Here is a 23925-nt window from a genome sequence, read left to right as displayed (position 1 = left end):
GCTTTCCCAGAGGCAACCTACCCTGTTGACTCAAAGCTCAGCTTTCCCAGAGGCAACCTACCCTGCTGACTCAACCAGCTGCTGGGGGAACTGCGCTTCCACACTATACTGCTACACATCCACCCCATTCATCCAGGGCTTGGCAAACACCAAGACACCCTACGAGGGGCCGCTGAAAAATCTGCAGCCTAACCAACAAATTTGGGCCAGTCTCCATCGAGGGCTAAACGCTTAGTCCAGCGATTTCCCACTTCTTTTTCATTCCGTCGGAAAAATGTGGAATGAAAAAAGGTAGGAATAGATGCAGACTGCCCCAACTTTGTTGGTTGGGTTGAGAACTTAACAGTGGCCCCTCATATGCTCCCTCTTCAGTGGGGGAACAAGGCCTCAAAAGATCCAAAGGCTTCAGGGGCTGTTGGTGAGCACATCCTAATTTTAGGGTGAGACATTTAGGGGTTAATATCCAAAGTTATTTAAAAGAGCCAGAAACAGCTTCTGCCCGTTTAAAACACTCGTTCAGGGTTTACTGGGCATTTAACCAGATGCAACCTATGAGTCATTATAAACAATACGCTGAAACCTTCTGCCCAGGGCATGATGACAGCCAAAAATGCAAACAGAATGCTAGGAATTATTAGAAAAAAGATGGTAAATAAGAGTAAGAATGTTAAAATGCCTTTGTATCATTCCATGGTGCGACCTCATCTTGAGTAATGCCTTTAATTCTGGTCACTGTATCTTTAAAAAGATATAGTGGCAGTAAGGGTGAACGGTGCCCGGGGCGGTGGTGCCCCACCCCCACCCTCTTCCCCTGCACCCCTGCTGCGGGCGAGCACCCCCTTCTCTTTTCCTGTACCTTATTTTAACTTCTCTGGCGTGAGCAGCTCGCCCTCTGACATCACTTCCTAAGGGCGGGTCCCAGAAGTGACATCAGAGAGCACACCGATGCTAACGTGGACAGCAAGCTCGCACCGGGGAAGTAAAAAAGGTCCGGGAAAGGTAAGAGGTGCATGCTTGCAGCAAGGAGAGGAGTGGGGGGTGGGGCGCAGAGGAGGAGGGGTGCCACGCCCTTAGGAGGTCCATGCCTGGGATGGACCGCCCCTTCCCGCCCCATCCTTACTAGACCACTGTATTACGGAATTAGAAAAGGTTCAAAGAAGAGCGACCAAGATGGTAAAGGGGATGGAACTCCTCTCGTATGAGGAAAGACTAAAACGGTTAGGGCTCTTCAGCACGGAAAAGAGACGGCTGAAGGGAGATAGGATTGAAGCCTACAAAATCCTGAGTGGAGTAGAACAGGTACAAGTAGATCGATTTTTCACTCCGTGAAAAATTAAAGACTAGGGGGACACTACAGGGAAATAGTTTTAAAACCAATAGGAGGAAATATTTTTTCACTCAGAGAATAGTTAAGTTCTGGAATGCGTTGCCAGAGGATGTGGTAAGAGCAGATAGCGTAGCTGGTTTTAAGAAAGGATTTACAAGTTCCTGGAGGAAAAAGTCCATAGTCTGTTATTGAGAAAGACATGGAAGAAGCCACTGCTTGCCTTGGATCGGTAGCATGGAATGTTGCTACTCTTTGGGGTTTGGCCAGGTACTAGGGACCTGGATTGGCCACCGTGAGAACGGGCTACGGGGCTTGATGGACCATTGGTCTGACCCAGTATGGCTGTTGTTATGTTCCTACGTGAGCCAAGTATAGGACAATCAATCCATTGTAACATCACCGATGAGGTTGGCTCTGAGGCACTGTGGATGAGGCATTATGACATCACAATCTCAGCTCTGGAATGTTGCTCTCATTGGGTTTCTGGAATCTTGTTATTCTCTGGGATTCTGAATAGAATGTTGCTACTCCTTGGAGTTCCGGAATCTTTTCTTACTCTTTGAGGTTCCGGAATCTTGCTATTCTTTGAGATTCTGCATGGAATGTTGCTACTCTTTGGGGTTTGGCCAGGTACTAGGGACCTGGATTGGCCACCGTGAGAACGGGCTACTGGGCTTGATGGACCATTGGTCTGACCCAGTAAGGCTAGTCTTATGTACAGTTCTTAAGGTTTCTTAAATATTAATGAATTGTGAGGTCTTTTAAGGATTAAGTGTCTAAAATAATTGAGTTTAATATAAATCAATTTAGATATGTTTTAAACAGATTAAGTAATCGAAGAAATAAAGAATTAAGTAACCATTAGAATTAAGGTAGGTAGGATGGGTTCAAGCCGGTGATGGAAGCAGGAGTAAGAGAGAAGAATTTTCTTTCTCTTTGAGAAAACCCGGAATGGGTGAAGCTCCATAATCGGAGGCTTACAAAATTACCTGCAGTGTCATTTTGACTTATATCGGTGGTTTTTTAATGTTGCATTTAATTGATAGGTAACCACCAGGTTTTCTTTAATTTATTCTTATGTACAATTCAACATAAAACTTACAATTTTGTTAACAGCATAAAAAAAAATAAAAAATAAGATCATCTATAAACAAATACAATGAATGAAGTAGCGTTAAAATCAGTAACTTGAAACTTAGGGCTCCTTTTACAAAGCTACCTGAAAAACTACCACCTGCTCAAGAGGTATTTTAGTGCGCGCTATTCCGTGCGTTAAGGCCTTAACGCACCTTTGTAAAAGGAGCCCTTAAAAAATAAAAACTACCATGCAACAGTTCAAAAATATAATCTAATCTAATCTAAACCTTAAGTTTATATACCGCATCATCTCCATGAATATGAAGCTTGACACGGTTTACAAGAACTTAAAAATATAGGTAGAGAAGGAAAAGGTTTACATGAACTTATATGTAGAAGGGAAGAAAAAGGGAGAGAGGATAGAATTACAATTTGGTAAAAAGCCAAGTTTTCAGTTGTTTGCGGAATAATTGGAGGGAGCCCAGGTTCCACAGCGAGATGGTGAGGTCGTTCCAAAGTCCTGTGATATTGAAGAGAAGGGATTTTCCCAGTTTACCTGCATAGTGAATGCCGAGTAGAGAGGGGAAGGCTAGTTTATACCTTTGGGCGGTTCTGGAGGAGTCGGGACTCGAGGAGTTGTAAGATAGTGGGATAAGGGGAGGAAGGGTGCCGTGAATGATCTTAAAAGCCAGGCAGGAACATTTGAAATGGATTCTGGAGATCATTGGGAGCCAATGAAGTTTGGCAAGGAGTGGGGAGACATGGTCAGATTTGCGTTTTGTAAAGATCAATTTGGCTGCAGTATTCTGGATTAGCTGGAGTCTTTGAAGACTTTTTTTTTGATAGGCTTAAGTAGATGGCATTGCAGTAGTCTAATTTGGAGAGGATGATGGATTGGACAAGGATGGCGAAATGTTGTTGGCGGAAGTAGGATCTTACTTTCCTCAGCATGTGGAGGCTGAAAAAGCATGATTTTGCCAAGGAGTTGAGGTGGTCACTGAGGGAGAGAGAAGAATCGATAATGATGCCAAGGACCTTGCATGAGAATTCAAGCTGCAGTGCATCGCCTGAGGGTAATGTGAAGAGGGTGGGCAAGTGTTCTAATTTTGGGCCGAGCCAGAGTAATTTTGTTTTTGATTCATTTAGTTTCATCTGGAGGAACCAGGAGCGGAGCCTCATTATGCAAGCTGTAATGTTAACAGCTCTGAATTCAAATATTTATTTATTTCTAAAGAAAAATTTTAACCGCCTATAACTAAGCAGTTTACAGCATAAAACATTTGGTTCACAGTCATTCACGCGTGGGGCAAAACCGCGCCGACATTTGAGCCCAGACAATTGCACGCAAGACTCCAGCGCAACGCCAGAAAAGTTAATTTTAAAGAGCTCCAACGGGCTGGGGTGTGAGGGGGAACCCCCCCCCAGTTTACTTAAAAGTGTTCGCGCTGCTGTTGGGGGGGGGTTTGGAACCCCCCATTATAGAGGAAACTTAACTTTTTCCCGATTTTTTAGGAAAAAGTTTTCTGTATAATGTGGGGGGTTGCACCCCCCCCCAACGGCAGCCAACGGCAGCGCGAACAGTATGAAGTAAAGTGATGGGGGTTCCTCCCCCACACCCCCCGTCAGAGCTCTTTAAAATTAACTTTTAAAGCGGAGCGCTGAAGACTTGCATCCAATTGTCTGGACTGAAATGTCGGTGCGGCTTTGTCCGAAGCGCTTTTGTCCCATCACCAATTCAAAGAGCAACATATAACAATACTTTCAGTACACACATTTAACCCAGTAAAAATAGCAGGGAACTACCGTAGGATTACATATCATCACTCGATAATGACTCAAGAGCATTGTTCATAGTTCAAATTCCTCTTGGAACATCTCCCTTCCACATAGCATCAGAGGAAGGCATCTACATACAATTGAGTTTTTAGCATTCGCTTAAACTGCAATCGATTTGAACAGGTCCTCAGGATGCCATAATACAACGGCAGCGTAATACTTACAAAACACCTAATCAGCACAGATTAGAACAATCAGATTACGTACTGTAGATTTGACACGACAGAGCCAAGGGGCCAAGGGCAGATATTAGATGGGGACAAGATGGGCGGTCTATGCTCTGTTGAAACGCAGACCCTATTGGGTCTCCTCATTCTACTCTATTCAAATGTGGATTTTTCAAATTGATTGAATAAAAGCCTGCATCGAGAACATCTTTTTGATTTTATACTGGAGTTCCGGGTTCTGGGGTTTATGTCCTCCGGACCCGGTAAGGTTCCTTTTGATCTAATCTAATCTAATCCTTAGGTTTGTATACCGCATCATCTCCACGTTCGTAGAGCTCGACGCGGTTTACAGTAGGAGAAATAGGAAGGAACTACAACAGAGGGTTAGAGGTAGAAGTGTGAAGAAAATTTAGAGGACTTGGGATGCCAAGATAGAAGAGTTTCCTTGATTCCTAAGTTGGAGGGAGACTTACATTTTTTGAGAAAAGCCAGGTTTTCAGATGTTTGCGGAAAACTTGGAGAGAGCTCAAGTTCCGAAGAGGGGAGGTAAAGTTGTTCCAGAGCTCAGTGATTTTGAAGTGGAGAGAGGTCCCTAGCTTTCCTGTGTGGGAAATGCCTTTTAGCGAGGGGAAGGATAGTTTTAATTTGTGGGAGGATCTGGTGGTATTAGGGTTTGAGGAATTCCAAGAAAGAGGGATAAAGAGAGGGAGGATACCACATAGGATTTTGAAAGTTAAACAGGCGCATTTATAGTGGACCCTGGCGATTAACGGATCTATTATTGATCTATTGTATTTTTCCAGCCCGGTGTAGTTCTGGATCTGCATAGTTTGTATGGCTCTCCTTTTCATTTGGATTTCCACTTCATGAGTTTTCTAAGAGATAGTGGATCAATTCATAATTCATTTTACTTCTGTGCATAGTCTCAGCTTTTTTGGAGCACATTAGACCTTCTCACTGGAAGACTTCCTTCTCGCAGGGTTTTTAAGCTTTAGTATTTTCAGTTTTGTCCCCATGAGGTAAGACTAAAATATGAGCAACCTTTAATCACCACCACCCATTCAAAGTGGGTTATGTGCTCCTCACATATATTTCTTTATAAATTATTTTTTATGTATGTTACAATCTTTCTCAGTTTTATTCCGTCTTTTATGCACTTTGTCTATTTTTTGTCCTGCGATGGTTTTGAGTTCTTTTACATATCTCGTCTTTGTCTTATCTATCCCTCCGGCATTTTGGTTTTGTTAATGCCGTGTTTGGACAGTAAGGGAATTTCTAAGTACCTATCTTACTTATAATTTTAATGTATATTTTCTGTAAACCGCCTAGAACCTAACGGATTAGCGGTATATAAGAAATAAGTTACATTACATTACATTATATATGACTTGATCTCTCGTTTTTTTGCAATATTTCAAGACTTTAGTTGCATCGATGAGAACTTTTCTTTCTTGGCTTTGACGTAGGGCTTCGTTAGCTTGTTTTAGCAATATATTTGGCTGCCATATGATTTTAGCTCCTACTGTATACTGTGTACTGGTCAGCTTGATTCAGTAACACATTTTCTTTTGACATGCTTCACTCATTCTGTTTCTTTGCAATGTAAGAATACATTTACTGTATATGCTATCACTTCTATTTATCTTTTTAGATGTGAGTTTCTATTGGATGCGCTATAACACATGAGGTTTTCAATTTTCATTTTTTTAATACTTTATAATATACATTTTTATTTTTCTAGGGGTTGTGGTGTTTTATATGTGGTTTTAATTATTTAAATGTTAAATTGTAGCTCTTTTGGATTGATTCGTTTTTCCACGTACCTACTACCATGGGACTATCAGGGTATGCATCTTGTCCTGTCTAGTGGTTACACTTCTCCCTCCGTATTCGCGGTTTCGATTATTCACGTTTTTTAGCTTGCTGGCTCCTCCCCCAAAATTACATCAGCTTGCATAGAGAAGTCGCTGATTCCAAACGTTTACAGAGAAAATCGCTGATTCCCAGCACTTTGTTCACTGTGTTTTGCCTCTCCTTCAGGAACAGACCAGGTCTCCCACCTTGTTATTCGCGGTTTCACCATATTCACAATGCTTTTCAATAGAAAACAGCAAATAACATATAAAAAAGTTATTCGCGGTTTTTCAGTATTTGCGGTTCTGTTAATCCCCTTATCACAGCGAACACGGAGGGAAAAGTGTATCCCCTTTTCTGTTTCAACAGAGTTTTCCCCTTTCTTTTTTCTTTTCCAACCATCGTGTTTTCATAATTAATCTCACATAACAGCACTGTAGATATTCCATCGGAGTAACTCTCCACTTTTCATTCATTCTTATCCATCACCTTCATTTTTACAAGCTCAGTCACATTCTCTCACTAGCTTGAATTATTCTTAGATATCACCAGTCACCTATATAACTTTTAACTCTTGCACCATATCACCTCGATGTAGGATGCCACTTGCATCCTTAGACTCACCAACACAGAGACTGTTCTTATTTTCTTATATATTATTCCAATGCTATCCTTTCATTTATAGGACCCCTGAGGAAGACTATCTTGTCGAAACACAGACCATGTTAGGTCCTACGCTCTCAGCGGACTAGGTCCTTACGGTTTTTATGTGGATTATTTTACTTTTATGTGGATTGTTGCGTTGACTTTTGGAACTTTTAAATTTCCAATAAAGTCCATTTCAGGAACATCATCACTCCACAGTGGGTTTTTTTTGGTTTCTCAAGAACATCTTCTCCACAGCTTCTTTTGGTTTTGATTTTGCCCGCACTAACATCAGACTCACTGGTCACCTCTAAAACCCTTTTAAAAAATCCTCCATAATCCTCCAGAAATGCCATGGTAAAACCTTTCCCAAACAACGAGACTGAAGGCCAAAGAACAAGGTTTTTTGACACAGCAGGGCTTATAATCAAAACTTAAACACGTCTAAAAAGCCACCCAAGTCGGCACTTGGACGCAGGGCCGCCATCAGAAATTTCTGGGCCCCTTACTGAGCAATCCTATTGGGCCCCCCCACGCACCCCTTCCCCCCCACTTTTGTCCGGGGGGGTGCTATCAGGAAATCGGCAGGGGACAAAAAAAAGTATGACAGCAGTGTTTATTGTTTATTGTTGTGCACAGCAGAAGAAGAATACCGGAATTTGTGCTATGGTGGCCTAGGACCAATGTTCCCTCTAAGGATTGATGAGGTGTGTGCAAAAAAAAATATGCATGAGCAACAAGTTACATATTCCACAAATTTATGAGCAGGCGCGGAGGACGCATTTTTAAACAAATGTAGTTTATCCTTGTACGCCTTATGTAATTTTAATCATCTATGGATATGTTTGTATGTTTATTGTTCAAATGGTTTTATTTATTTCCCCAAATTTATTTTTGTTATACGCATTGAAAATATTTGATATTGCGTTTAAATCAAAATCTCAATAAACTTGAAACGAGTGCCCGTGAGATTGTGGGAGGGTTAAATACTCAAAAATTAGAAGAATAACAATTTACTTAAAGTTTTTGCTTCGCCAGCTTTCTGGTATCTTTACATACAGTGGCGTACCTAGCATATGTAACACCCGGGATCCATCATTTTTTGGCACCTCCCCCCCCCATCTGTAAGAAAATCATGATTTTTAGTAACAAGCCACACGTCACACATGAGTACCTAGGAAAAGGCAGCATCTTACATATTGCAGTGAGCAGTACATCAATACACCCATTGTAAAACTAAACAAGCCAGACCAGCACAGATCAATCCTACATCGTCAATCCTAACAGAAAACCATGTCTTTCGAACACACAGAACACAGAAAACACCTTCGCCTAGTATGGAATTCCATATTATTCATATTATCCATATTATTATATTATATTATTATTCATATTATCCATATTATTCATATATTCCATATTATCCATATTCATATGTCATCACAAACTAACCCCTCCCCCTTTTACAAAACTGTAGTGTGGATTTTAGCCACGGTGGTAACAGCCCTGACGCTCATAGAATTCTGAGCATCAGAGCTGCTACCACCACGGCTGGCGCTAAAAAACGCTCCACAGTTTTGTAAAAGGGGGGATAAAATATTAATACACAGTTTCAACGCTCTAGCTCAGAGATGCCCAAACTTTTTGGGCTTACGGGCTACTTTAAAATGACCAAGTCAAAATGATCTACCAAAAATAAAATTAAAAAAACACAAAGCACACTATACGCTGAGAAAATGTTAATTATCATTCCTATTCTGGGTTTTTTTCAAAGAGGTCAAGGCAGATGACTCTATGCATTGTCACCTCAGTAACAACCATACAAAAATAGACAAATATACCCCCCATCCTTTTTATTAAACCACAATAGCAGTTTTTAGCGCAGGAAACTGCGCTAAATGCCCAGCGCTGCTCTCGACGCTCATAGGCTCCCTTCACTAAAAAACACTATTGCGATTTAGTAAAAGGGGGCCATAGTGCAAAATATAGACAGCATATATAAATTCAGACACATTTTGATCACTAAATTTAAAATAAAATCATTTTCCTACCTTTGTTTGGTAATCTCATCAGTCTCTGGTTGCACTTTATTCTTCTGACTGTGCATCCAATACTTCTTCCCTTCTTTCAGCCTCCTGTATGCTTCCTCTCCTCCAGACCTCATTCCCTCCCCCAACTTTTTCTTTCTTTCTCTATGTCTGTCTTTCTCTGATTCTGTGTCCCGTTTTTTTGCTTTGTTTCTGGTTCCCTGTCGTCCCCCCACACACACCTTCTTTCTTTCTTTCTTCCTTCCTGCCTCCCCCATGCCACCACCGCCGCGGAATAGGCTGCTGCTGCTGCCGCTATCGGGAACAAGCCATCTCCCTGCTTCTCTTCTGCATGGGATCGATCAACCCTCGCCGCCTGACGTCAATTCTAACGTCGGAAAGGACGTTCCGGGCAGCCAGGTAGCGATTGGCTAGCCAGAACGTCCTCTCGACGTCAGAATTAACGTCCTCTCGACGTCAGAACTGACGTCGGGCCGCGAGAATTGGTCGGCCCTGCAGGGAAGAGAAGCAGGGAGATCAAAGACACGGTGCCGGCCTGATCCCGATGGCAGCAGTGAGAAGGGAAGGGAAGCAGGTTGGGCACCACTGCTCTAGACGAGCCGCATTCTAGGGAGAACAGTGGACCGCCCCCCCCCCCCTTGGTACGCCACTGGAGCAGCAGTGTGTCTGGCCGGCTCATTCCATTCAAAGCCGCGGGTGGCGGCTCCTTGCGAGATCCGCGCCTGCGTCTGAAGCCTCTCTGATGGTGTGACGTCAGAGAGGCTTCCGATGCAGGAGTGGATAGTGCAAGGAGCCGCCAGCCCGCAGCTTTGAACGAACGAGCCGGCTGCTGCTCCAAAAGGAAGAGAATGATGCCTCCATAAAACCTGGAGAGCCACACGTGGGCTGCGTGTTTGAGACCACTGCCTTAGAGGGAACACTGCCTAGGACCTTGGGGGAGCCCGGGCCCCCTGTCACCTCCGGGCCCCTGAATGCAGGACTGGTAGTACTGCCCTGATGGCGGCCCTGCTTGAATGACCTATAAGATAGGTCGCCCAAGAGCCAATAATCAAACCAACTTTCTGGATGTGCTGCGGGAATTTTTATGCATCTGAATGCCGCATATCTGGAGGAGTGGTTAGGGCAGGACGTTGGCCGACCTAGACTTAGTCATCCTGCAGGAATAATCGAATGATTTACTAGACATCCTGGACGAAACTTAAATGTTGCGAGTTAGACGATGTAATAACAGGTAGATGTGCCAAAAAATTATCCTAAGTCACCAGATAACCACTGCAAAGTAAAGACCCCCACACACTCCCCCAGTATTCACTGACCCTCTCACACCTCCTCAAAGATCAGAATTAAAAGTACATACCTGTCGCCAGAACATCAGCACCCGCTATAGGAAAGCCTAGTACAGCTGCACACAGGTGTCTTAAATAGCCTGGGAGGGAGGGGGCTAGTGAACCATAGAGAGGAGGACCCAGGCCCGTAAGCCACTCTATAGCCACTACATTTATGATGGTACATGTGAGCCCACCAATTCCCCCCCCCAAAAAAAAAACCCCTACTGTACTGCCATATAGGTGCCACCTGCAGCCATAAGGGCTATTGGGGTTATAGACAGGTGGGTATAGTGGGTTTTGGGGGAAAGACTTGTCTGATGAGCGGAGTTCTCGGAAGGGAGTATAGGAGTAACGAGAGAGGAGAGATACTGAGGAGCTGCAGAGCTGGTACATGTGAACGCCAGTAAGAGGAGTATGAATCGTTTATGAAGACGGAATGGGGAGCCAGTGAAGCGAACTAAGTAGAGGAGTAATGTGGATAGAATGGCCCTGGTGGAATACGAGGCGCACAGCGGCATTCTCAACAGATTGAAGTGGAGAGATATGGTGAAGCGGTAGACCGGGGGAGAAGCACATTGCAGCAATCCAGACGCGAGGTGACGAGGGCGTGTATGAGGGTCTTGGCAGCGTGCTCAGAAAGGAAAGGACGAATTTTAGCAATATTATATAGAAAGAAATGACACATTTTGGCACTCTGTTGGATATGAGAGGAGAAGGATAGCGACGAGTCAGAGGTGACCCCCGAGGATGTGAGCCAACGAGACAGGGAGGATGAGGGTGTTATCCACCACTATAGAGAACGGGGGAAGGGAAGAGGCGGGTTTAGGAGGAAAGATAAGGAGTCCGGTCTTGGCCATATTTAATTTTATATGGTGGCAAGACATCCAGGTAGCAACATCAGAAAGGGATTCCCGTAGAAATTTCAGGCGTGGGATAATAATTTGCACAAGACAGAAAATTGTCCAATCTCTTCTTGAACCCTAATACCGTACTCTGTCCTATCAGGCCTCCTGGAATGCGCTTCCAGAGGGCGTGATAGGACAGAGTATGGTATTAGGGTTCAAGAAGGGATTGGACAATTTTCTGAAGGAAAAGGGGATAGAAGGGTATAGATAGAGGAATACTGCACAGATCCTGGACCTGTTGGGCCACCGCGCGAGCGGACTGCTGGGCACGATGGACCTCTGCGTCTGACCCAGCAGAGGCACTTCTTATGTTTTTATGGATCACTCCTTATCCATATATAATGTCATGAACCAGGACAAACATCACAAACGCCAGGTAATAATTGTCACCAAACAGAATCTTCTCCCCCCCCTCCCCCGCCCCACCTTCCTTCTCATTGTGCTCGCGGTGTACAAAAAGTTTGTGACAAGTTTACACAGAAAAGAAAACATGTGGCCCTAATCTCTACACTCAGGGAAAATGCTTGAGCACCTGATTGGTTACCCATAACCCATCGTATTACATATAAAACAATTATGCTGGTCTTTAAAATCAGATTCTCCCGCCAACCTTCTTTTCTAGAGAAACTTCTAATCCCCTACTTTTCATCTCGGACCCTTAGATCAGCTGATCAAAACCTGCTATCTATTCCCACAATCAAAGATTTCTTTTATACGAGAAAGACCAACTTCTCGGTAGTCGCTCCTACCCTATGGAACTCGTTGCCATCTCATATCCGTCACGAGACATCATTCGATAAATTTAAGGCTAAATTAAAAACGTTCTTATTCCAAGACGCTTTCTCCTCTTCCCAAATATAACTTATTTTTCAATACCTCAACCGCTTTTAAGAAGCGATCCCATTCCTCATGTTTCATCCTTCCCTATTTCCTTTTTTTTTTTTTAATTTTTGTTTGCATAATGTTTTTTTGTTTGTTTGTTTGTTTGTTTTTTTGTTTCCCTTCTATCTCATTATTCCCTGCCTTCACTCTCCAATATGTCTAGTTAAAGTCTAAATGTCCACAATCCCCCTTTCTTTTTTCCTTTTTAATTATATTATTTATTGTACTATTTTTAACTTGTAAACCGGCTAGATACTCGTTGATGGTCGGTATAGTAAAAATTTAATAAACTTGAAACTTGATTGTAAAACCGCTTCGATAACCTTGATAGGCCGTATATAAAAACCTAATAAAACTTAGTTGAAACTTGAAACTCAGGAACCGTCAACACTGCAATGTCTCTCAAATGTCAGTGAAACAAATCTACGAAGACTCGGGGTGAGACAGAAAAACTTGTACGCCTGCTACAGCCAAAGAAAATATTCTAGAACGCCAGACGGGATCACAGGAGCTGCATCCGCAGCCTGATTGCATGCAAGCTCTGGCCCTAAAGCCCTGCTTCACCCGTGGGAGTCTAGCCCTAGGAAGGGTGGAATTAAGCTGGGACTTGGCCAGAGTCTTCTTTGAGAATCTGGATCGTTCGCAGCTCTTGCCGTCATCAGAGCGAGACGCTTAGCGTATACTGAAAAAGGAACCACATTTTATGGAGCCACTTCTGCTGGATTCTGTGCAACAAAAATACAATTCCATGTTTGCACCGCATGGATTCATTAAAGGGCTCATTTTCAAAAGAGAAAAAGGTCCAAAAAGTGGCATAAAAAGAGACCGATGGACGTTTTTCTCGCCAACCCCTTCCAATTCGCTATTTTCAAAACCTGTTTTCTAGATGGATATTTATTTATTTATTTATACCCCCGCCTTACCCAAGGCGGGTCACCATAGAGTACAAACGTCTGAGGCTGTGGGTTCAAATGCTATCTATGCTGTCTAAATCTCAAGGGGGGGGGGGCGTGTTAGAAGCATGGTGTGGGACTTTTTCTACTGTAATCAAACATTTAAAAATATGCCCAGGGCACAATTTGGGCGTTTGCGGCTAGACTTGTTTTAATAACAAATAAGTGCTCTAACTGATCAGATGGCCACTGGAGGGTTGTAAACATGTCCTCCTCACACACTCCCCCCCCCCCCCAGTGGTCACCGACCTCCTCCCCCCTCCCCCCAAAGGTGTGAATGAAACAGTACATACCTGCCTGAATGAAATCTTCAGATATTATGGCCAGTCCTAGTACAGCAAGTGGCAAGCAGGGTCCTGGTGGGCGGTATAGTCACTCATCGAGATGGGACCCATATCCCATGCTAACCACGAGGGGCCGCTGAAAAGTTCTCAGGTCAGCTAACAAGGTTGGGGCAGCCTCCGTGGAGGGCTAAACACTTACTCCAGCGATTTTCCACTTTTTTCATTCCATATTTTTCTGATGGAACCCCAAAATTTGGAAAACCACTGGACTAAGTGTCTAGGCCCTCCACGGAGGCTGCCCCAACTTCGTTGGTTGGGCTGAGAACGTTTCACAGGCCCCTCGTACTACATTTATGGTTTATGTGCGCTTCCAAAACCCACCTACGTCTCCCTGTACCTACATATAGATTACATCCACTGGCATAAGGGCTATTAGTGTGGTGTATAGTTGGGTCCAGTAGGTTTTGGGTGGGTTTTGGAGGGTTCACCATGCATAGAGGACACGTCTGTCACTTTGGGTTTTGAAAGCAAATTGCATTGGGAGGGGCATCCACATATGTGCAGATGCAACATGGTGACGCCAGGTGCACGTGACATCATCGCATCTCGCGAATGCGCAGATGCCCTCCCGACCGAGACGAGCAGGCTGAGGGGAGAAGGGCTGGGGGCGAGGCTGGGGCGTACTGTGGGCGTAATGGGGCAGGGATGGGTGGAACTGGGCGAGCCTGGCAGTAGTCTCAAATTCACGGCCCGGGGGCCACATGAGGCCCACCAGGTACTATTTTGAGGCCCTAGGTATGTTACCATTGTTAAGGAACGTTGCCCGCCTCACGGCTGTAACCTCACGCAAGCGCTTTCCTGCGTCTGTACGCGATTGTGAGGTGGAGTGGGAGGACAATCGCGTACAGACGCAGGAAAGCGCTTGCGTGAGGTTACAGCCGTGAGGCGGGCAACGTTCCAGAACATAGAAACATAGAAAGATGACGGCAGAAAAGGGCTATAGCCCATCAAGTCTGCTCACTCCACTGACCCACCCCAATAGTCTAGATGCTAGTGACTCGACCTACGTAGGGATCCCACGTAAGTGTCCCATTTTCTCTTAAAGTCGAGCACGCCGGTGGCCTCGACCACCTGCACCGGAAGCTCATTCCAGTGGTCCACCACCCTTTCCGTGAAAAAATACTTCCTGGTGTCACTACTAAATTTCCCCCCTCTAAGTTTAAGCGGATGCCCTCTTGTGGTCGAGGGTCCTTTGGGGAAGAGAATGTCATCTTCCACCTCGACACGTCCCGTGATGAACTTAAATGTCTCAATCATGTCCCCCCTCTCCCTGCGTTCCTCTAGAGTGTAGAGCCGCAGTCTGCTCAGTCTCTCTTCGTACGAGAGACCCTTGAACCCCAAGACCATCCTAGTGGCCATCCGCTGAACCGACTCGACTCTAAGCACGTCTTTACGGTAATGTGGCCTCCAGAATTGCACACAGTATTCCAGATGAGGTCTCACCATGGTTTTGTACAGTGGCATTATGACTTCTGGTTTCCGACTGACGAAACTTCTATTGATACATCCCATCATTTGCCTTGCCTTGGATGTAGCCTTCTCTACCTGCTTGGCAGCCTTCATGTCTGCACTGATGATTACTCCCAAATCTCGTTCTACTGAGGTCCTAGCTAATGTTACTCCATTTAAGGTGTAAGTTCTGCACGGATTTCTGCTACCGAGGTGCATGACCTTACATTTCATAGCATTGAAGCCTAGCTGCCATGTCGAGGACCAGTTTTCCAACATACGAAGGTCCTTTGTCATACTATCCTGTAAAAAGCTTCCACTTACTATGTTGCACAGTTTTGCGTCATCGGCGAATAATGTTGCTTTACCCTGTAGTCCTCGTGTTAAGTCCCTTATAAATATGTTAAAAAGGAGAGGACCCAGGACCGAGCCCTGAGGCACTCCGCTGGTCACCTCCGGTAACCCTTGGAGGCAGTGCAGCTTGTGTATGTAATCTCATGAACTTTCGCAAAATTTGGCACCTCTCCTAGCAGTGACAGCTTGATGTAAGATGGCGGTTGTGTGTCCCGGTGCTGGAGGAGAGATGAGAGCTGAAGGCGGTTGCGGACGCAACCACCGGACACTTAAGGCACAAGTTTTCCAGACACAAGTCAGATATTGATTCTCTCGCCTACAAAAAAGCCTAGAGGACTACATCAAAATCTTGATACTTTAGATTAGAATCTAAATCACAATTTTGCATGTGGTAAAACTCTTTATAGTTTCTAAATCTTTCCTTAATTGCTTCAGATCATTTCAGCTATACACAGCTGAAAGCAGTACAAAATAGAGAAAGTGAATTTTTCAGTTTCTGCATGTTGCACTGCTTTCAGCCGTGTATAGCTGAAATGATCTGAAGCAATTAAGGAAAGATTTAGAAACTATAACGAGTTTTACCTCATGCAAAGTTGTCATTTCTTTAATAAGACATTAACTACGTTTTCTGCGGCCCTCCAAGTACCTAGAAATCCAAAATGTGGCCCTGCATAGGGTTTGAGTTTGAGACCACTGGTCTAGGGCAGGGGTAGGCAATTCCGGTCCTCAAGAGCCGGAGCCAGGTCAGGTTTACAGGATTTCCACCATGAATATGTATGATATGGATTTGCATGCACTGCCTCCTTGAGATGCAAAATTTAAATCTATCTCATGCATATTTATTGTAGATATCCTGAAAACCTGACCTGGCTCCGGCTCTCGAGGACCGGAATTGCTTACCCCTGGTCTAGGGGGTCCGGATTTTACATATTTAAAATCTGGTAACCCTAACCGTAGACTATAAGGGGATTATGGTGTGATGTGTACTTGGGCCTTTTTATGTGAAGTTCACTGCAGTGCCCCTAGGGTGCGCCACTGTTCTATTGGGATGTTTGTGTGACCAGTCTACTAAGAATGCTGCTCCCTCCTACATCCCAATGGCTTATTTTATGCATTTGTGTTTTGGACGTGGGGGAGTTTCTTTTTCAAAAATGGTTCAAAAAGATGCACATCTCAAAAATGGCCATTTTCGGGAAAAAAAAAAAAGATAGACGTTTTGCAGTTTTGAAAATGGGCCTGTTTGGTAGTGGATTTTTGCACGCCATCTGCAAAATGTCCAAACTCAGATTTGGACGTCCTATTGAAAATGGCCCTCCCCATCTCCAAAATTGCTTTGAATCACTGCCTTCACTGAGTGCAACATGTCAGAGACACTTGACCAAAATCTCTATATTTCCTCTTACTGGGCAATATAAGTGTTTTAACGTTATTGAAAAGCTTTGAAATCTCGGTCCTCTGCGAAAGAGATTTTTGTCCTGGCTCCAAATAGGCATCACTTTGATAAATGCAAAGCACGACCCCAAACAGCAATAATACTAACAGTTCCGTAACGATAGCGTGCAGGACATTGGCGTACCGAGAATCCCGCTCAGAACTTATGCGCGCCGCCTTAAAACAGTTCCTGTTAGCACAGTGAGTTTGCGGGGGGGGGGGGGGAACCCCCCCAGTAAACCTAACTTACAAGTGTTTGCGTTCCCGTAAGGGGGGTGTGGGGGAGGGAACCCCCATATACATTGGAAACTGCTGTTTTCCTTCGGTTTTTGGGTACTCAGCAGTTTTCAGTGTAGTGGGGGGAGGGGGGCGGTTTCCCCTTACCCCACCCCCAATGGGAGTGCGAACACTTGTAAATTAGTGGGGCTTCCCCCCCACACACCCCTCAGGGACTGTTTTAAGGCGGCGCATAAGTCCTACGCAGGATTGTCGGCGCACCAATGTCCCGTGCGGTTTTGACACATCATCATACTAACACACATAATACGTGAACACAGCACAGACAGCTGGGGAGCAGATCTTTGTCAGAGCTCTGTATTCATGTTATCACACAGTGACATGGACAGCTGAAGAACAGAACTCTATTAGAATCTCATGCAGGCATCGTGCTAATTCACAGAAAGCATGAGCACAACATGGACAAAGACTGAATTTTCATCAGAGCTCCTCCCTTCAGCCAGTAAATGTATGGTAAAGCTGGGTACAAGGACATTTAAAGCCAAATTATTAGAAGCAGGTGTATCCTTAAAAGTGTCCACAGCTTGTTTTTTTTTTTTAATTTATTTATTCATTTTAATGCCATAAGTAAGTGCAAAATAAAATACAATCATATCATATAATTCTATAAAAGCACTTAAATACAATTACAGTTATAATCTATGACAAAAAGATCATCACCCCCCCCCCCCCATTATTATATCTAAGAACTACACTCTAATTGAGAATTGAAAAATACATTCCAACCCGCCCTCCCACCCACCCTGGACGTGTATTACCAAACAGCATAATCAGCAATCACTCTTTGCAAAATTTTGTCAATGGCTCCCAAATCTTCAGAAACTTCTTATAATATCCCTGATGTTTGGCCATATTACGTTCCATCTTAAAAACATGATATATATAAAAACGCAGATATATACTATATACAAGAGACCCATCTAATTGCCACGGAAGCAAAAAAGCTAAAAGGTGGATGGGTTAAACATTGTTTTTTAAAAAATAGATATAGATTATCTACATCAGTGTCTCACAAACTTTTTGAAGCCGTGGCACCAGTGGTGCAGTGAGGGGGCGGTCCGCCCCGGGCGCGGTCTTCCCAGGGCACCAGCACCCCTCAACCCCCCTTAACACTCCCCCCGCTGCGTGTACTCCCGCGCCCCTTCCCTATACCTTTTTAACTCTGACGCGAGCAGCCCCGAACTCACTGCCCTTTATGGCTTTGGCGCTTTCTCCGACGTCACTTCTGGGACCCGTGCCTATGAAGTGGTCAGAGAGAGCAACGAAGCTGACGCGGGCAGCGAGTTCGTGACTGCCGGCACTAAAGTTAAAAGGGTACGGGGAATGGGCACAGGTGCGTAGCAGGGGGGACGGGGAAGAGGGCGGGAGAAGGGCACCACTGTCCCGGGTGCCTGTCACCCTTGCTATACCACTGCAAGGCACACCAAACTTGGGGCCATGTCTGGAGGGCGCGGCCGTTGAAATGATGGCATCACGTGCATGTGTGGTGACATCATCACGTCGACATACATGCATGCGAGGGGCCCTCCAGATGGGGCCCTGAGCATGCTATTACTATGCCAGTGGGGGGGGGAGGGTTGGAGAAAAGCTGCCACCGCCAGAGAGACACGTTCTGTAGCTAGTCAGCCGGCGCCGGTGCCTTTCCTCCATACCGGCATTTCACGGCACACCCGGAGTCTTGCCACAGCACACTAGTGTGCTGCCGCACCTCTGGCATAGTGAGGAGGGGGCGGGGGGGGCGCAGTCCACCACAGGCGCGGTCTTTGTAAAGGGCACAGGCACCCATCCTCCCCTCTGACCCCCCAGTGCCCCTTTAATTTTTCCTGCACGAGCATTACGAACTTGCTGCCTGCGTCGATGTCGGGGCCCTAAGAAGTGACATCAGATGGCCAGCCGACACGACGCGGGCAGCAAGTTCATGCTGTTGCTCTCACCTGGAAAATTACAAAGGTCCGGGGGAAGGGAAAGGGCTGCATGTGCGGCAGGGGGGGGTTGAGAAGGAAGGGAGCGGAGAAGAGGGTGGGGGAAGGGCGCCACTTACCCTCGCTACGCCGCTGTGCAGTACACAGTTTGTCATACACTGGTCTAGATAACAAATGGAATATTGAAAAGGGAAGGAATCAGGAAATAAAACCTGAAATGGAGTCAACAATTGTAAGGAACTGACGAGCTGATATTTTGAGCACAGTATTAAAACCCCAGTTACAGGTTAATCAGACTGAGAAAACCTAGCCTTACTGGGTCAGACCATTGGTCCATCAAGCCCAGTAGCCTGTTCTCCCTAGTACCTGGCCAAAACCCAAGGAGTAGCAACATTCCATTCAGAATAAAAACATAAGAATTGCCGCTACTGGGTCAGTCCATCATTCCCAGCAGTCCGCTCACGCGGCAGCTCACTGGTCAAAGACCAATGCCCTGACTGAGACTAGCCCTACTTGCGTACGTCCTTGTTCAGCAGGAATTTGTCTAACTTTGTCTTGAATTCCTGGAGGGTGTTTTCCCCCTATGACAGACTCTGGAAGAGCGTTCCAGTTTTCTACCACTCTCTGGGTGAAGAAGAACCTCCTTATGTTTGTACGGAATCTATCCCCTTTCAATTTTAGAGAGTACCCTCTCGTTCTCCCTACCTTGGAGAGGGTGAACAACCTGTCTTTATCTACTTTGTCTTGAATCCCTGGAGGGTGTTTTCCCCTATAACAGCCTCTGGAAGAGCGTTCCAATTTTCTACCACTCTCTGGGTGAAGAAGAACTTCCTTACGTTCGTACGGAATCTATCCCCTTTTAACTTTAGAAAGTGCCCTCTCGTTCTCCCTACCTTGGAGAGGGTGAACAACCTGTCTTTATCTACTAAGTCTATCCCCTTCAGTACCTTGAATGTTTCGATCATGTCCCCTCTCCATCTCCTCTGTTCAAGGGAGATGAGGCCCAGTTTCTCTAATCTTTCACTGTACGGCAGCTCCTCCAACCCCTTAACCATCTTAGTCGCTCTTTCCTGGACCCTTTCGAGTAATACCATGTCCTTCTTCATGTACAGCGACCAGTGCTGTACACAGTACTCCAGGTGAGGGCGCACCAATAGCAAGATTCCGGAATCCCAAACAGTATCAAAAGATTTCGGAACCCCGAACAGTAGCAACATTCCATGCTACCGAGGGATGTTGAGCGTGCCTGATCGGTTTAATGTTACCTTTGCTACCCAGCTCAGTGTAACATGGGAAACGAGAGACCACCCCCCTCCCTTTCACCAGTTTAGAATGACCTTGAACTTCTCTGAGAGACAGGGAAGAAGGAAGTGGTGACACAAGAAAGGTTAAGGTTATTTCGCGGTTCCACTGTCAAAGGAAATTTATCTTTGCAAATCACTTCTGGTTAACTATTAATGCATAGTTTGCAGTTTGCCATTGAGGACCAAAGTATCAACACTTCTTTCTTCCTGCTAAGAAGTTGCGGTCTGTGCAGGACTCTGCAGCCGGTCACTTATTCTGTGCCCGTGAGCCACTCTGTAAAATAAAATTCTGGTTTGTCATCCAGATCCAGCAGATCCAGTTCCACCAGGAATCAATTTAAATCATCTTTATTGAAAAGAACAAGTTAGTTTCAGCTTTAGAAATGTGTGGTCAGGCCCACTATCAGCTGTCCTGCTAACATCCCATCCTAAGGCTTAGAATGGTAGATGTGTGTTTACACGCTCCCAGAAACACAAGGAACACACTCAACTAGTGCACTAGTGAAAGTAGAGAAAGACATGGGGGCAAATTTGTCTCTGTCCCCGAAGGAACTCCCTGTGATTTTTGTCACTATCCCTATCGCTGCCCCATTTCTGTAAACTCTGCCTTAACTGCACAAACCTCGAACACATGATTTTAAAGGGTTTGAGGCTTGTGCAGATGAGGATGGAGCTCAGGCATTGGTGGAATGAGGCATTATGACATCACAAACTGAGCTCTAGAATATTGCTGCTTATGATTTTAAAGGGTTTGAGGGTTGTGTAGATGAGGACGGAGCTCAGGCATTGGTGGAATGAGGCATTATGACATCACAATCTGAGCTCTGGAATGTTGCTACTTAGGAGTTTAAACTGTTTGAGGCTTGTGCAGATGCGGATGGAGCTTATGTATTGGTGGAATGAAATTCTAGAATGTTTCTGCTTAGGATTTTAAAGGGTTTGAGGCTTGTGCAGATGAGGACGAAGCTTAGGCATTGGTGGACTGAGATATTATGACATCACAGTCTGAGCTCTAGAATGTTGCTACTTAGGAATTTAAAGTGTTTGAGGCTTGTGCGGATGAGGACAGAGCTTAGGCATTGGTGGAATGAGGCATTATGACATCACAATCTGAGCTCTAGAATGTTGCTACTTAGGATTTTAAAGTGTTTGAGGCTTGTGCGGATGAGGACGGAGCTTAGGCATTGGTGGAATGAGGCATTATGACATCACAATCTGAGCTCTAGAATGTTGCTACTTAGGATTTTAAAGTGTTTGAGGCTTGTGCGGATGAGGACGGAGCTTAGGCATTGGTGGAATGAGGCATTATGACATCACAATCTGAGCTCTAGAATGTTGCTACTTAGGATTTTAAAGTGTTTGAGGCTTTTGCAGATGAGGACGGAGCTCAGGCATTGGTGGAATGAGGCATTATGACATCACAATCTGAGCTCTAGAATGTTGCTACTTAGGATTTTAAAGTATTTGAGCCTTGTGCAGATAAGGATGGAGCTTGTAGGGGCAGGACAGGGAAAAAATTTACGGGGACGGGATGAGAAAATGAGTTCCCGCAGGGACAGGGAGAAATTTGACCCCATGTCATTCTCTAAGTGAAAGGCTCCCTAGACCTACCTAGAGCTATCTGGCAGTCTGAGGGACACAGGCTGCCAGCTAAGTTTTCAGGATATCTCCAATGACACATTTGTATATTCTGGAGACTGGGAGACGCAAACTTCTGCATTATTCATTGGAGAGATCCTGAAACCTTGACTGGCTGTTGGGACAGCATTGGGAAGTCTTGCATTAGAGAGTGCACTGCTAGAGCCCTGAGGCTTGAGACAGCCAGAGCCCATCAGCCTGTTTGACTTGATCCTGAAAAGGACCAGGAATGAGACATTTCCAACCTGATTATTCCCAAGCACGCTTGCCCACTGCATCTGGGCTTTGCCACTTTGGAATCAAAGAGGGTTTTTGTCTTGCCCTTGGCAGAGGCCCGTCTCTCCCCCACCCCCAACTCTTATAAGCATGCACATGGAGAGGAGCAGCAGTGAACTCTGGATCTGTCCCAAAAGAGACTCACCCATATCTGCTTTAAGCACCATTTTCTGAATTACGGTGCCTGAGCAGATAACGAGGAGCCCGACTTATTCGCAAGGCAGCAGCCACTTTTCAAAGCCCAGAAACAAGATCCTTCCCTCCCCTGCCGTCCCCACATTAGCAAGTCACTGTCTCCGGGCTGCTAACACTCAGTCAGTCACAGAAAAGAAAACTTCCCGAGGGTCCTCTTCGTTCTCATCAGTGCCGTGTTCACCTCACTGCCTCTTGCATCTTTCTCGGGACACTTTGCCCTGGACTGTCTCTGAATGGCAGAGGATTTGCAATTCCCATGCCAAGAGCTCCTGACTGAACATGTTTACATTCCACTCAGGAGCCAAATTGGAACCCAGAATCAACCTTGCAAAGGGACCCCCCCCCCCCCCACACACACACACACTCCCCTCCCCCCCCCAGACCTGAGATGCCTCCTCCGATCACCACCACGTCCTGTTTGGTGCCCATGGTCTTTGCTCTGGCTCCTGCTGCTGCAGCCGGGTCGGGCGGGGAGCTGGCAGAGGAATGGAGCTGGCAAGGGACTCCCCTCGGTGACAGCCAGAGGGGCAGGGCAGCAGCTCCTGCCCACAGCACGTCAGCCGGGTGGCCATCTTGTGGAGGGCAAAGAGCGGCCCGGACCTCACTGGAAGGGGGCTGAGCGCTGTTTGCTGGACAGAGGTGCCAAGGAGGGGCGGGCTTGGAACCCACATGCCAGTGCATGGTGGGATTGCTGCTCCCTTTTCAGTTTACACTTTTAAAGGTAAGAAATAGGAAGAAAAGAAAATGCTAATCAAAATGCATTAGGTCCTTTCTATAGGCTCTTGATTGAAGAACGTATTTATTCCTTGTCCCTCTATGTAGCTGAACTGCAATTGCTCCCCCTCCCCCTCCCTGGTCTGTATAAAAGGGTGCTGAAAAGTTCTCAGCCCAACCAAGAAAAGAGTGACAATATGGGTCAATCAATGATCTGAAACAATGTCAAAAACGTAGAATTTTGTTTCTGCAAATTGGCACTTAACGAAATAAGATCACACTTTTTTCAGCTCCAATGTCAAAATAATGCTTAGAATTTAGGCTGGTTGGGCTGAGAACTTTTCAGCACCCCCTCGTATAGGACAATCCAGCCATTGTGACATCACTGCTGAGGTTGGCTCTTAGGCATTGGTGGAATGAGGCATTATGACATCACAGTCTCAGCTCTGGAATGTTGCTACTCTTTGGGTTTCTGTCAGGTACTCGGGACCTGGGTTGGCCACTGTTGGAAACGGGATACTGGGCTTGATGGATCTTCGATCTGTCCCAGTGTGGCAATTCGTATGTTCTTATGTGAGTCAAGTATAGGACAATCGAGCCATTGTGACATCATTGATGAGGCTGGCTCTTAGGCATTGGTGAGACGAGGCATTATGACATCACAACCTCAGCTCTGGAATTTTGCTACTTTTGGGGTTTCTGCCAGGCCCTTGGGACCTGGTTTGGCCACTGTTGGAAACAGGATACTGGACTTCTTAACGGTCTTCCCCAAAAAGAAATCCGACGTCTCCAATTGATTCAAAATACAGCTATAAAACTCATTTATAAACTGGGTAAATATGATCACGTCACTCCAGTTCTGAAAGATGCTCACTGGCTTCCTGTGGCCCACCGAATCACATATAAAATTATTCTCTTGACCTTTAAAATAAAATCCTTTCATCTGCCTTCATTTCTACATAAACTCCTCATTCCCCAA

The 23925-nt window shown here is 45.4% G+C and overlaps 1 protein-coding gene across 2 annotated transcripts in view; it reads right to left on the bottom strand.

Annotated features, from left to right (window-relative positions):
• The window catches only part of LOC117362746 (amine oxidase [flavin-containing] A-like), a 147449-nt gene that overhangs the window by 78411 nt on the left and 45113 nt on the right, over positions 1-23925 (bottom strand). The window contains exon 1 of one of the 2 annotated variants that reach the window (XM_033949650.1): positions 22616-22740. The exons of the other annotated variant lie outside the window; for it this stretch is intronic. Within the exon in view, the coding sequence (XP_033805541.1) occupies positions 22616-22661 (46 nt within the window). The 5' untranslated portion in view covers positions 22662-22740. Of the gene's footprint in view, positions 1-22615; positions 22741-23925 lie in introns of those variants that run through there. 2 annotated transcript variants of the gene reach the window in all.

This window comes from Geotrypetes seraphini, chromosome 6 (genome assembly GCF_902459505.1).
Source record: "Geotrypetes seraphini chromosome 6, aGeoSer1.1, whole genome shotgun sequence".
Taxonomy (NCBI): Eukaryota; Metazoa; Chordata; class Amphibia; order Gymnophiona; family Dermophiidae; genus Geotrypetes; species Geotrypetes seraphini.
This window is presented reverse-complemented; position numbering and strand designations above follow the sequence as displayed.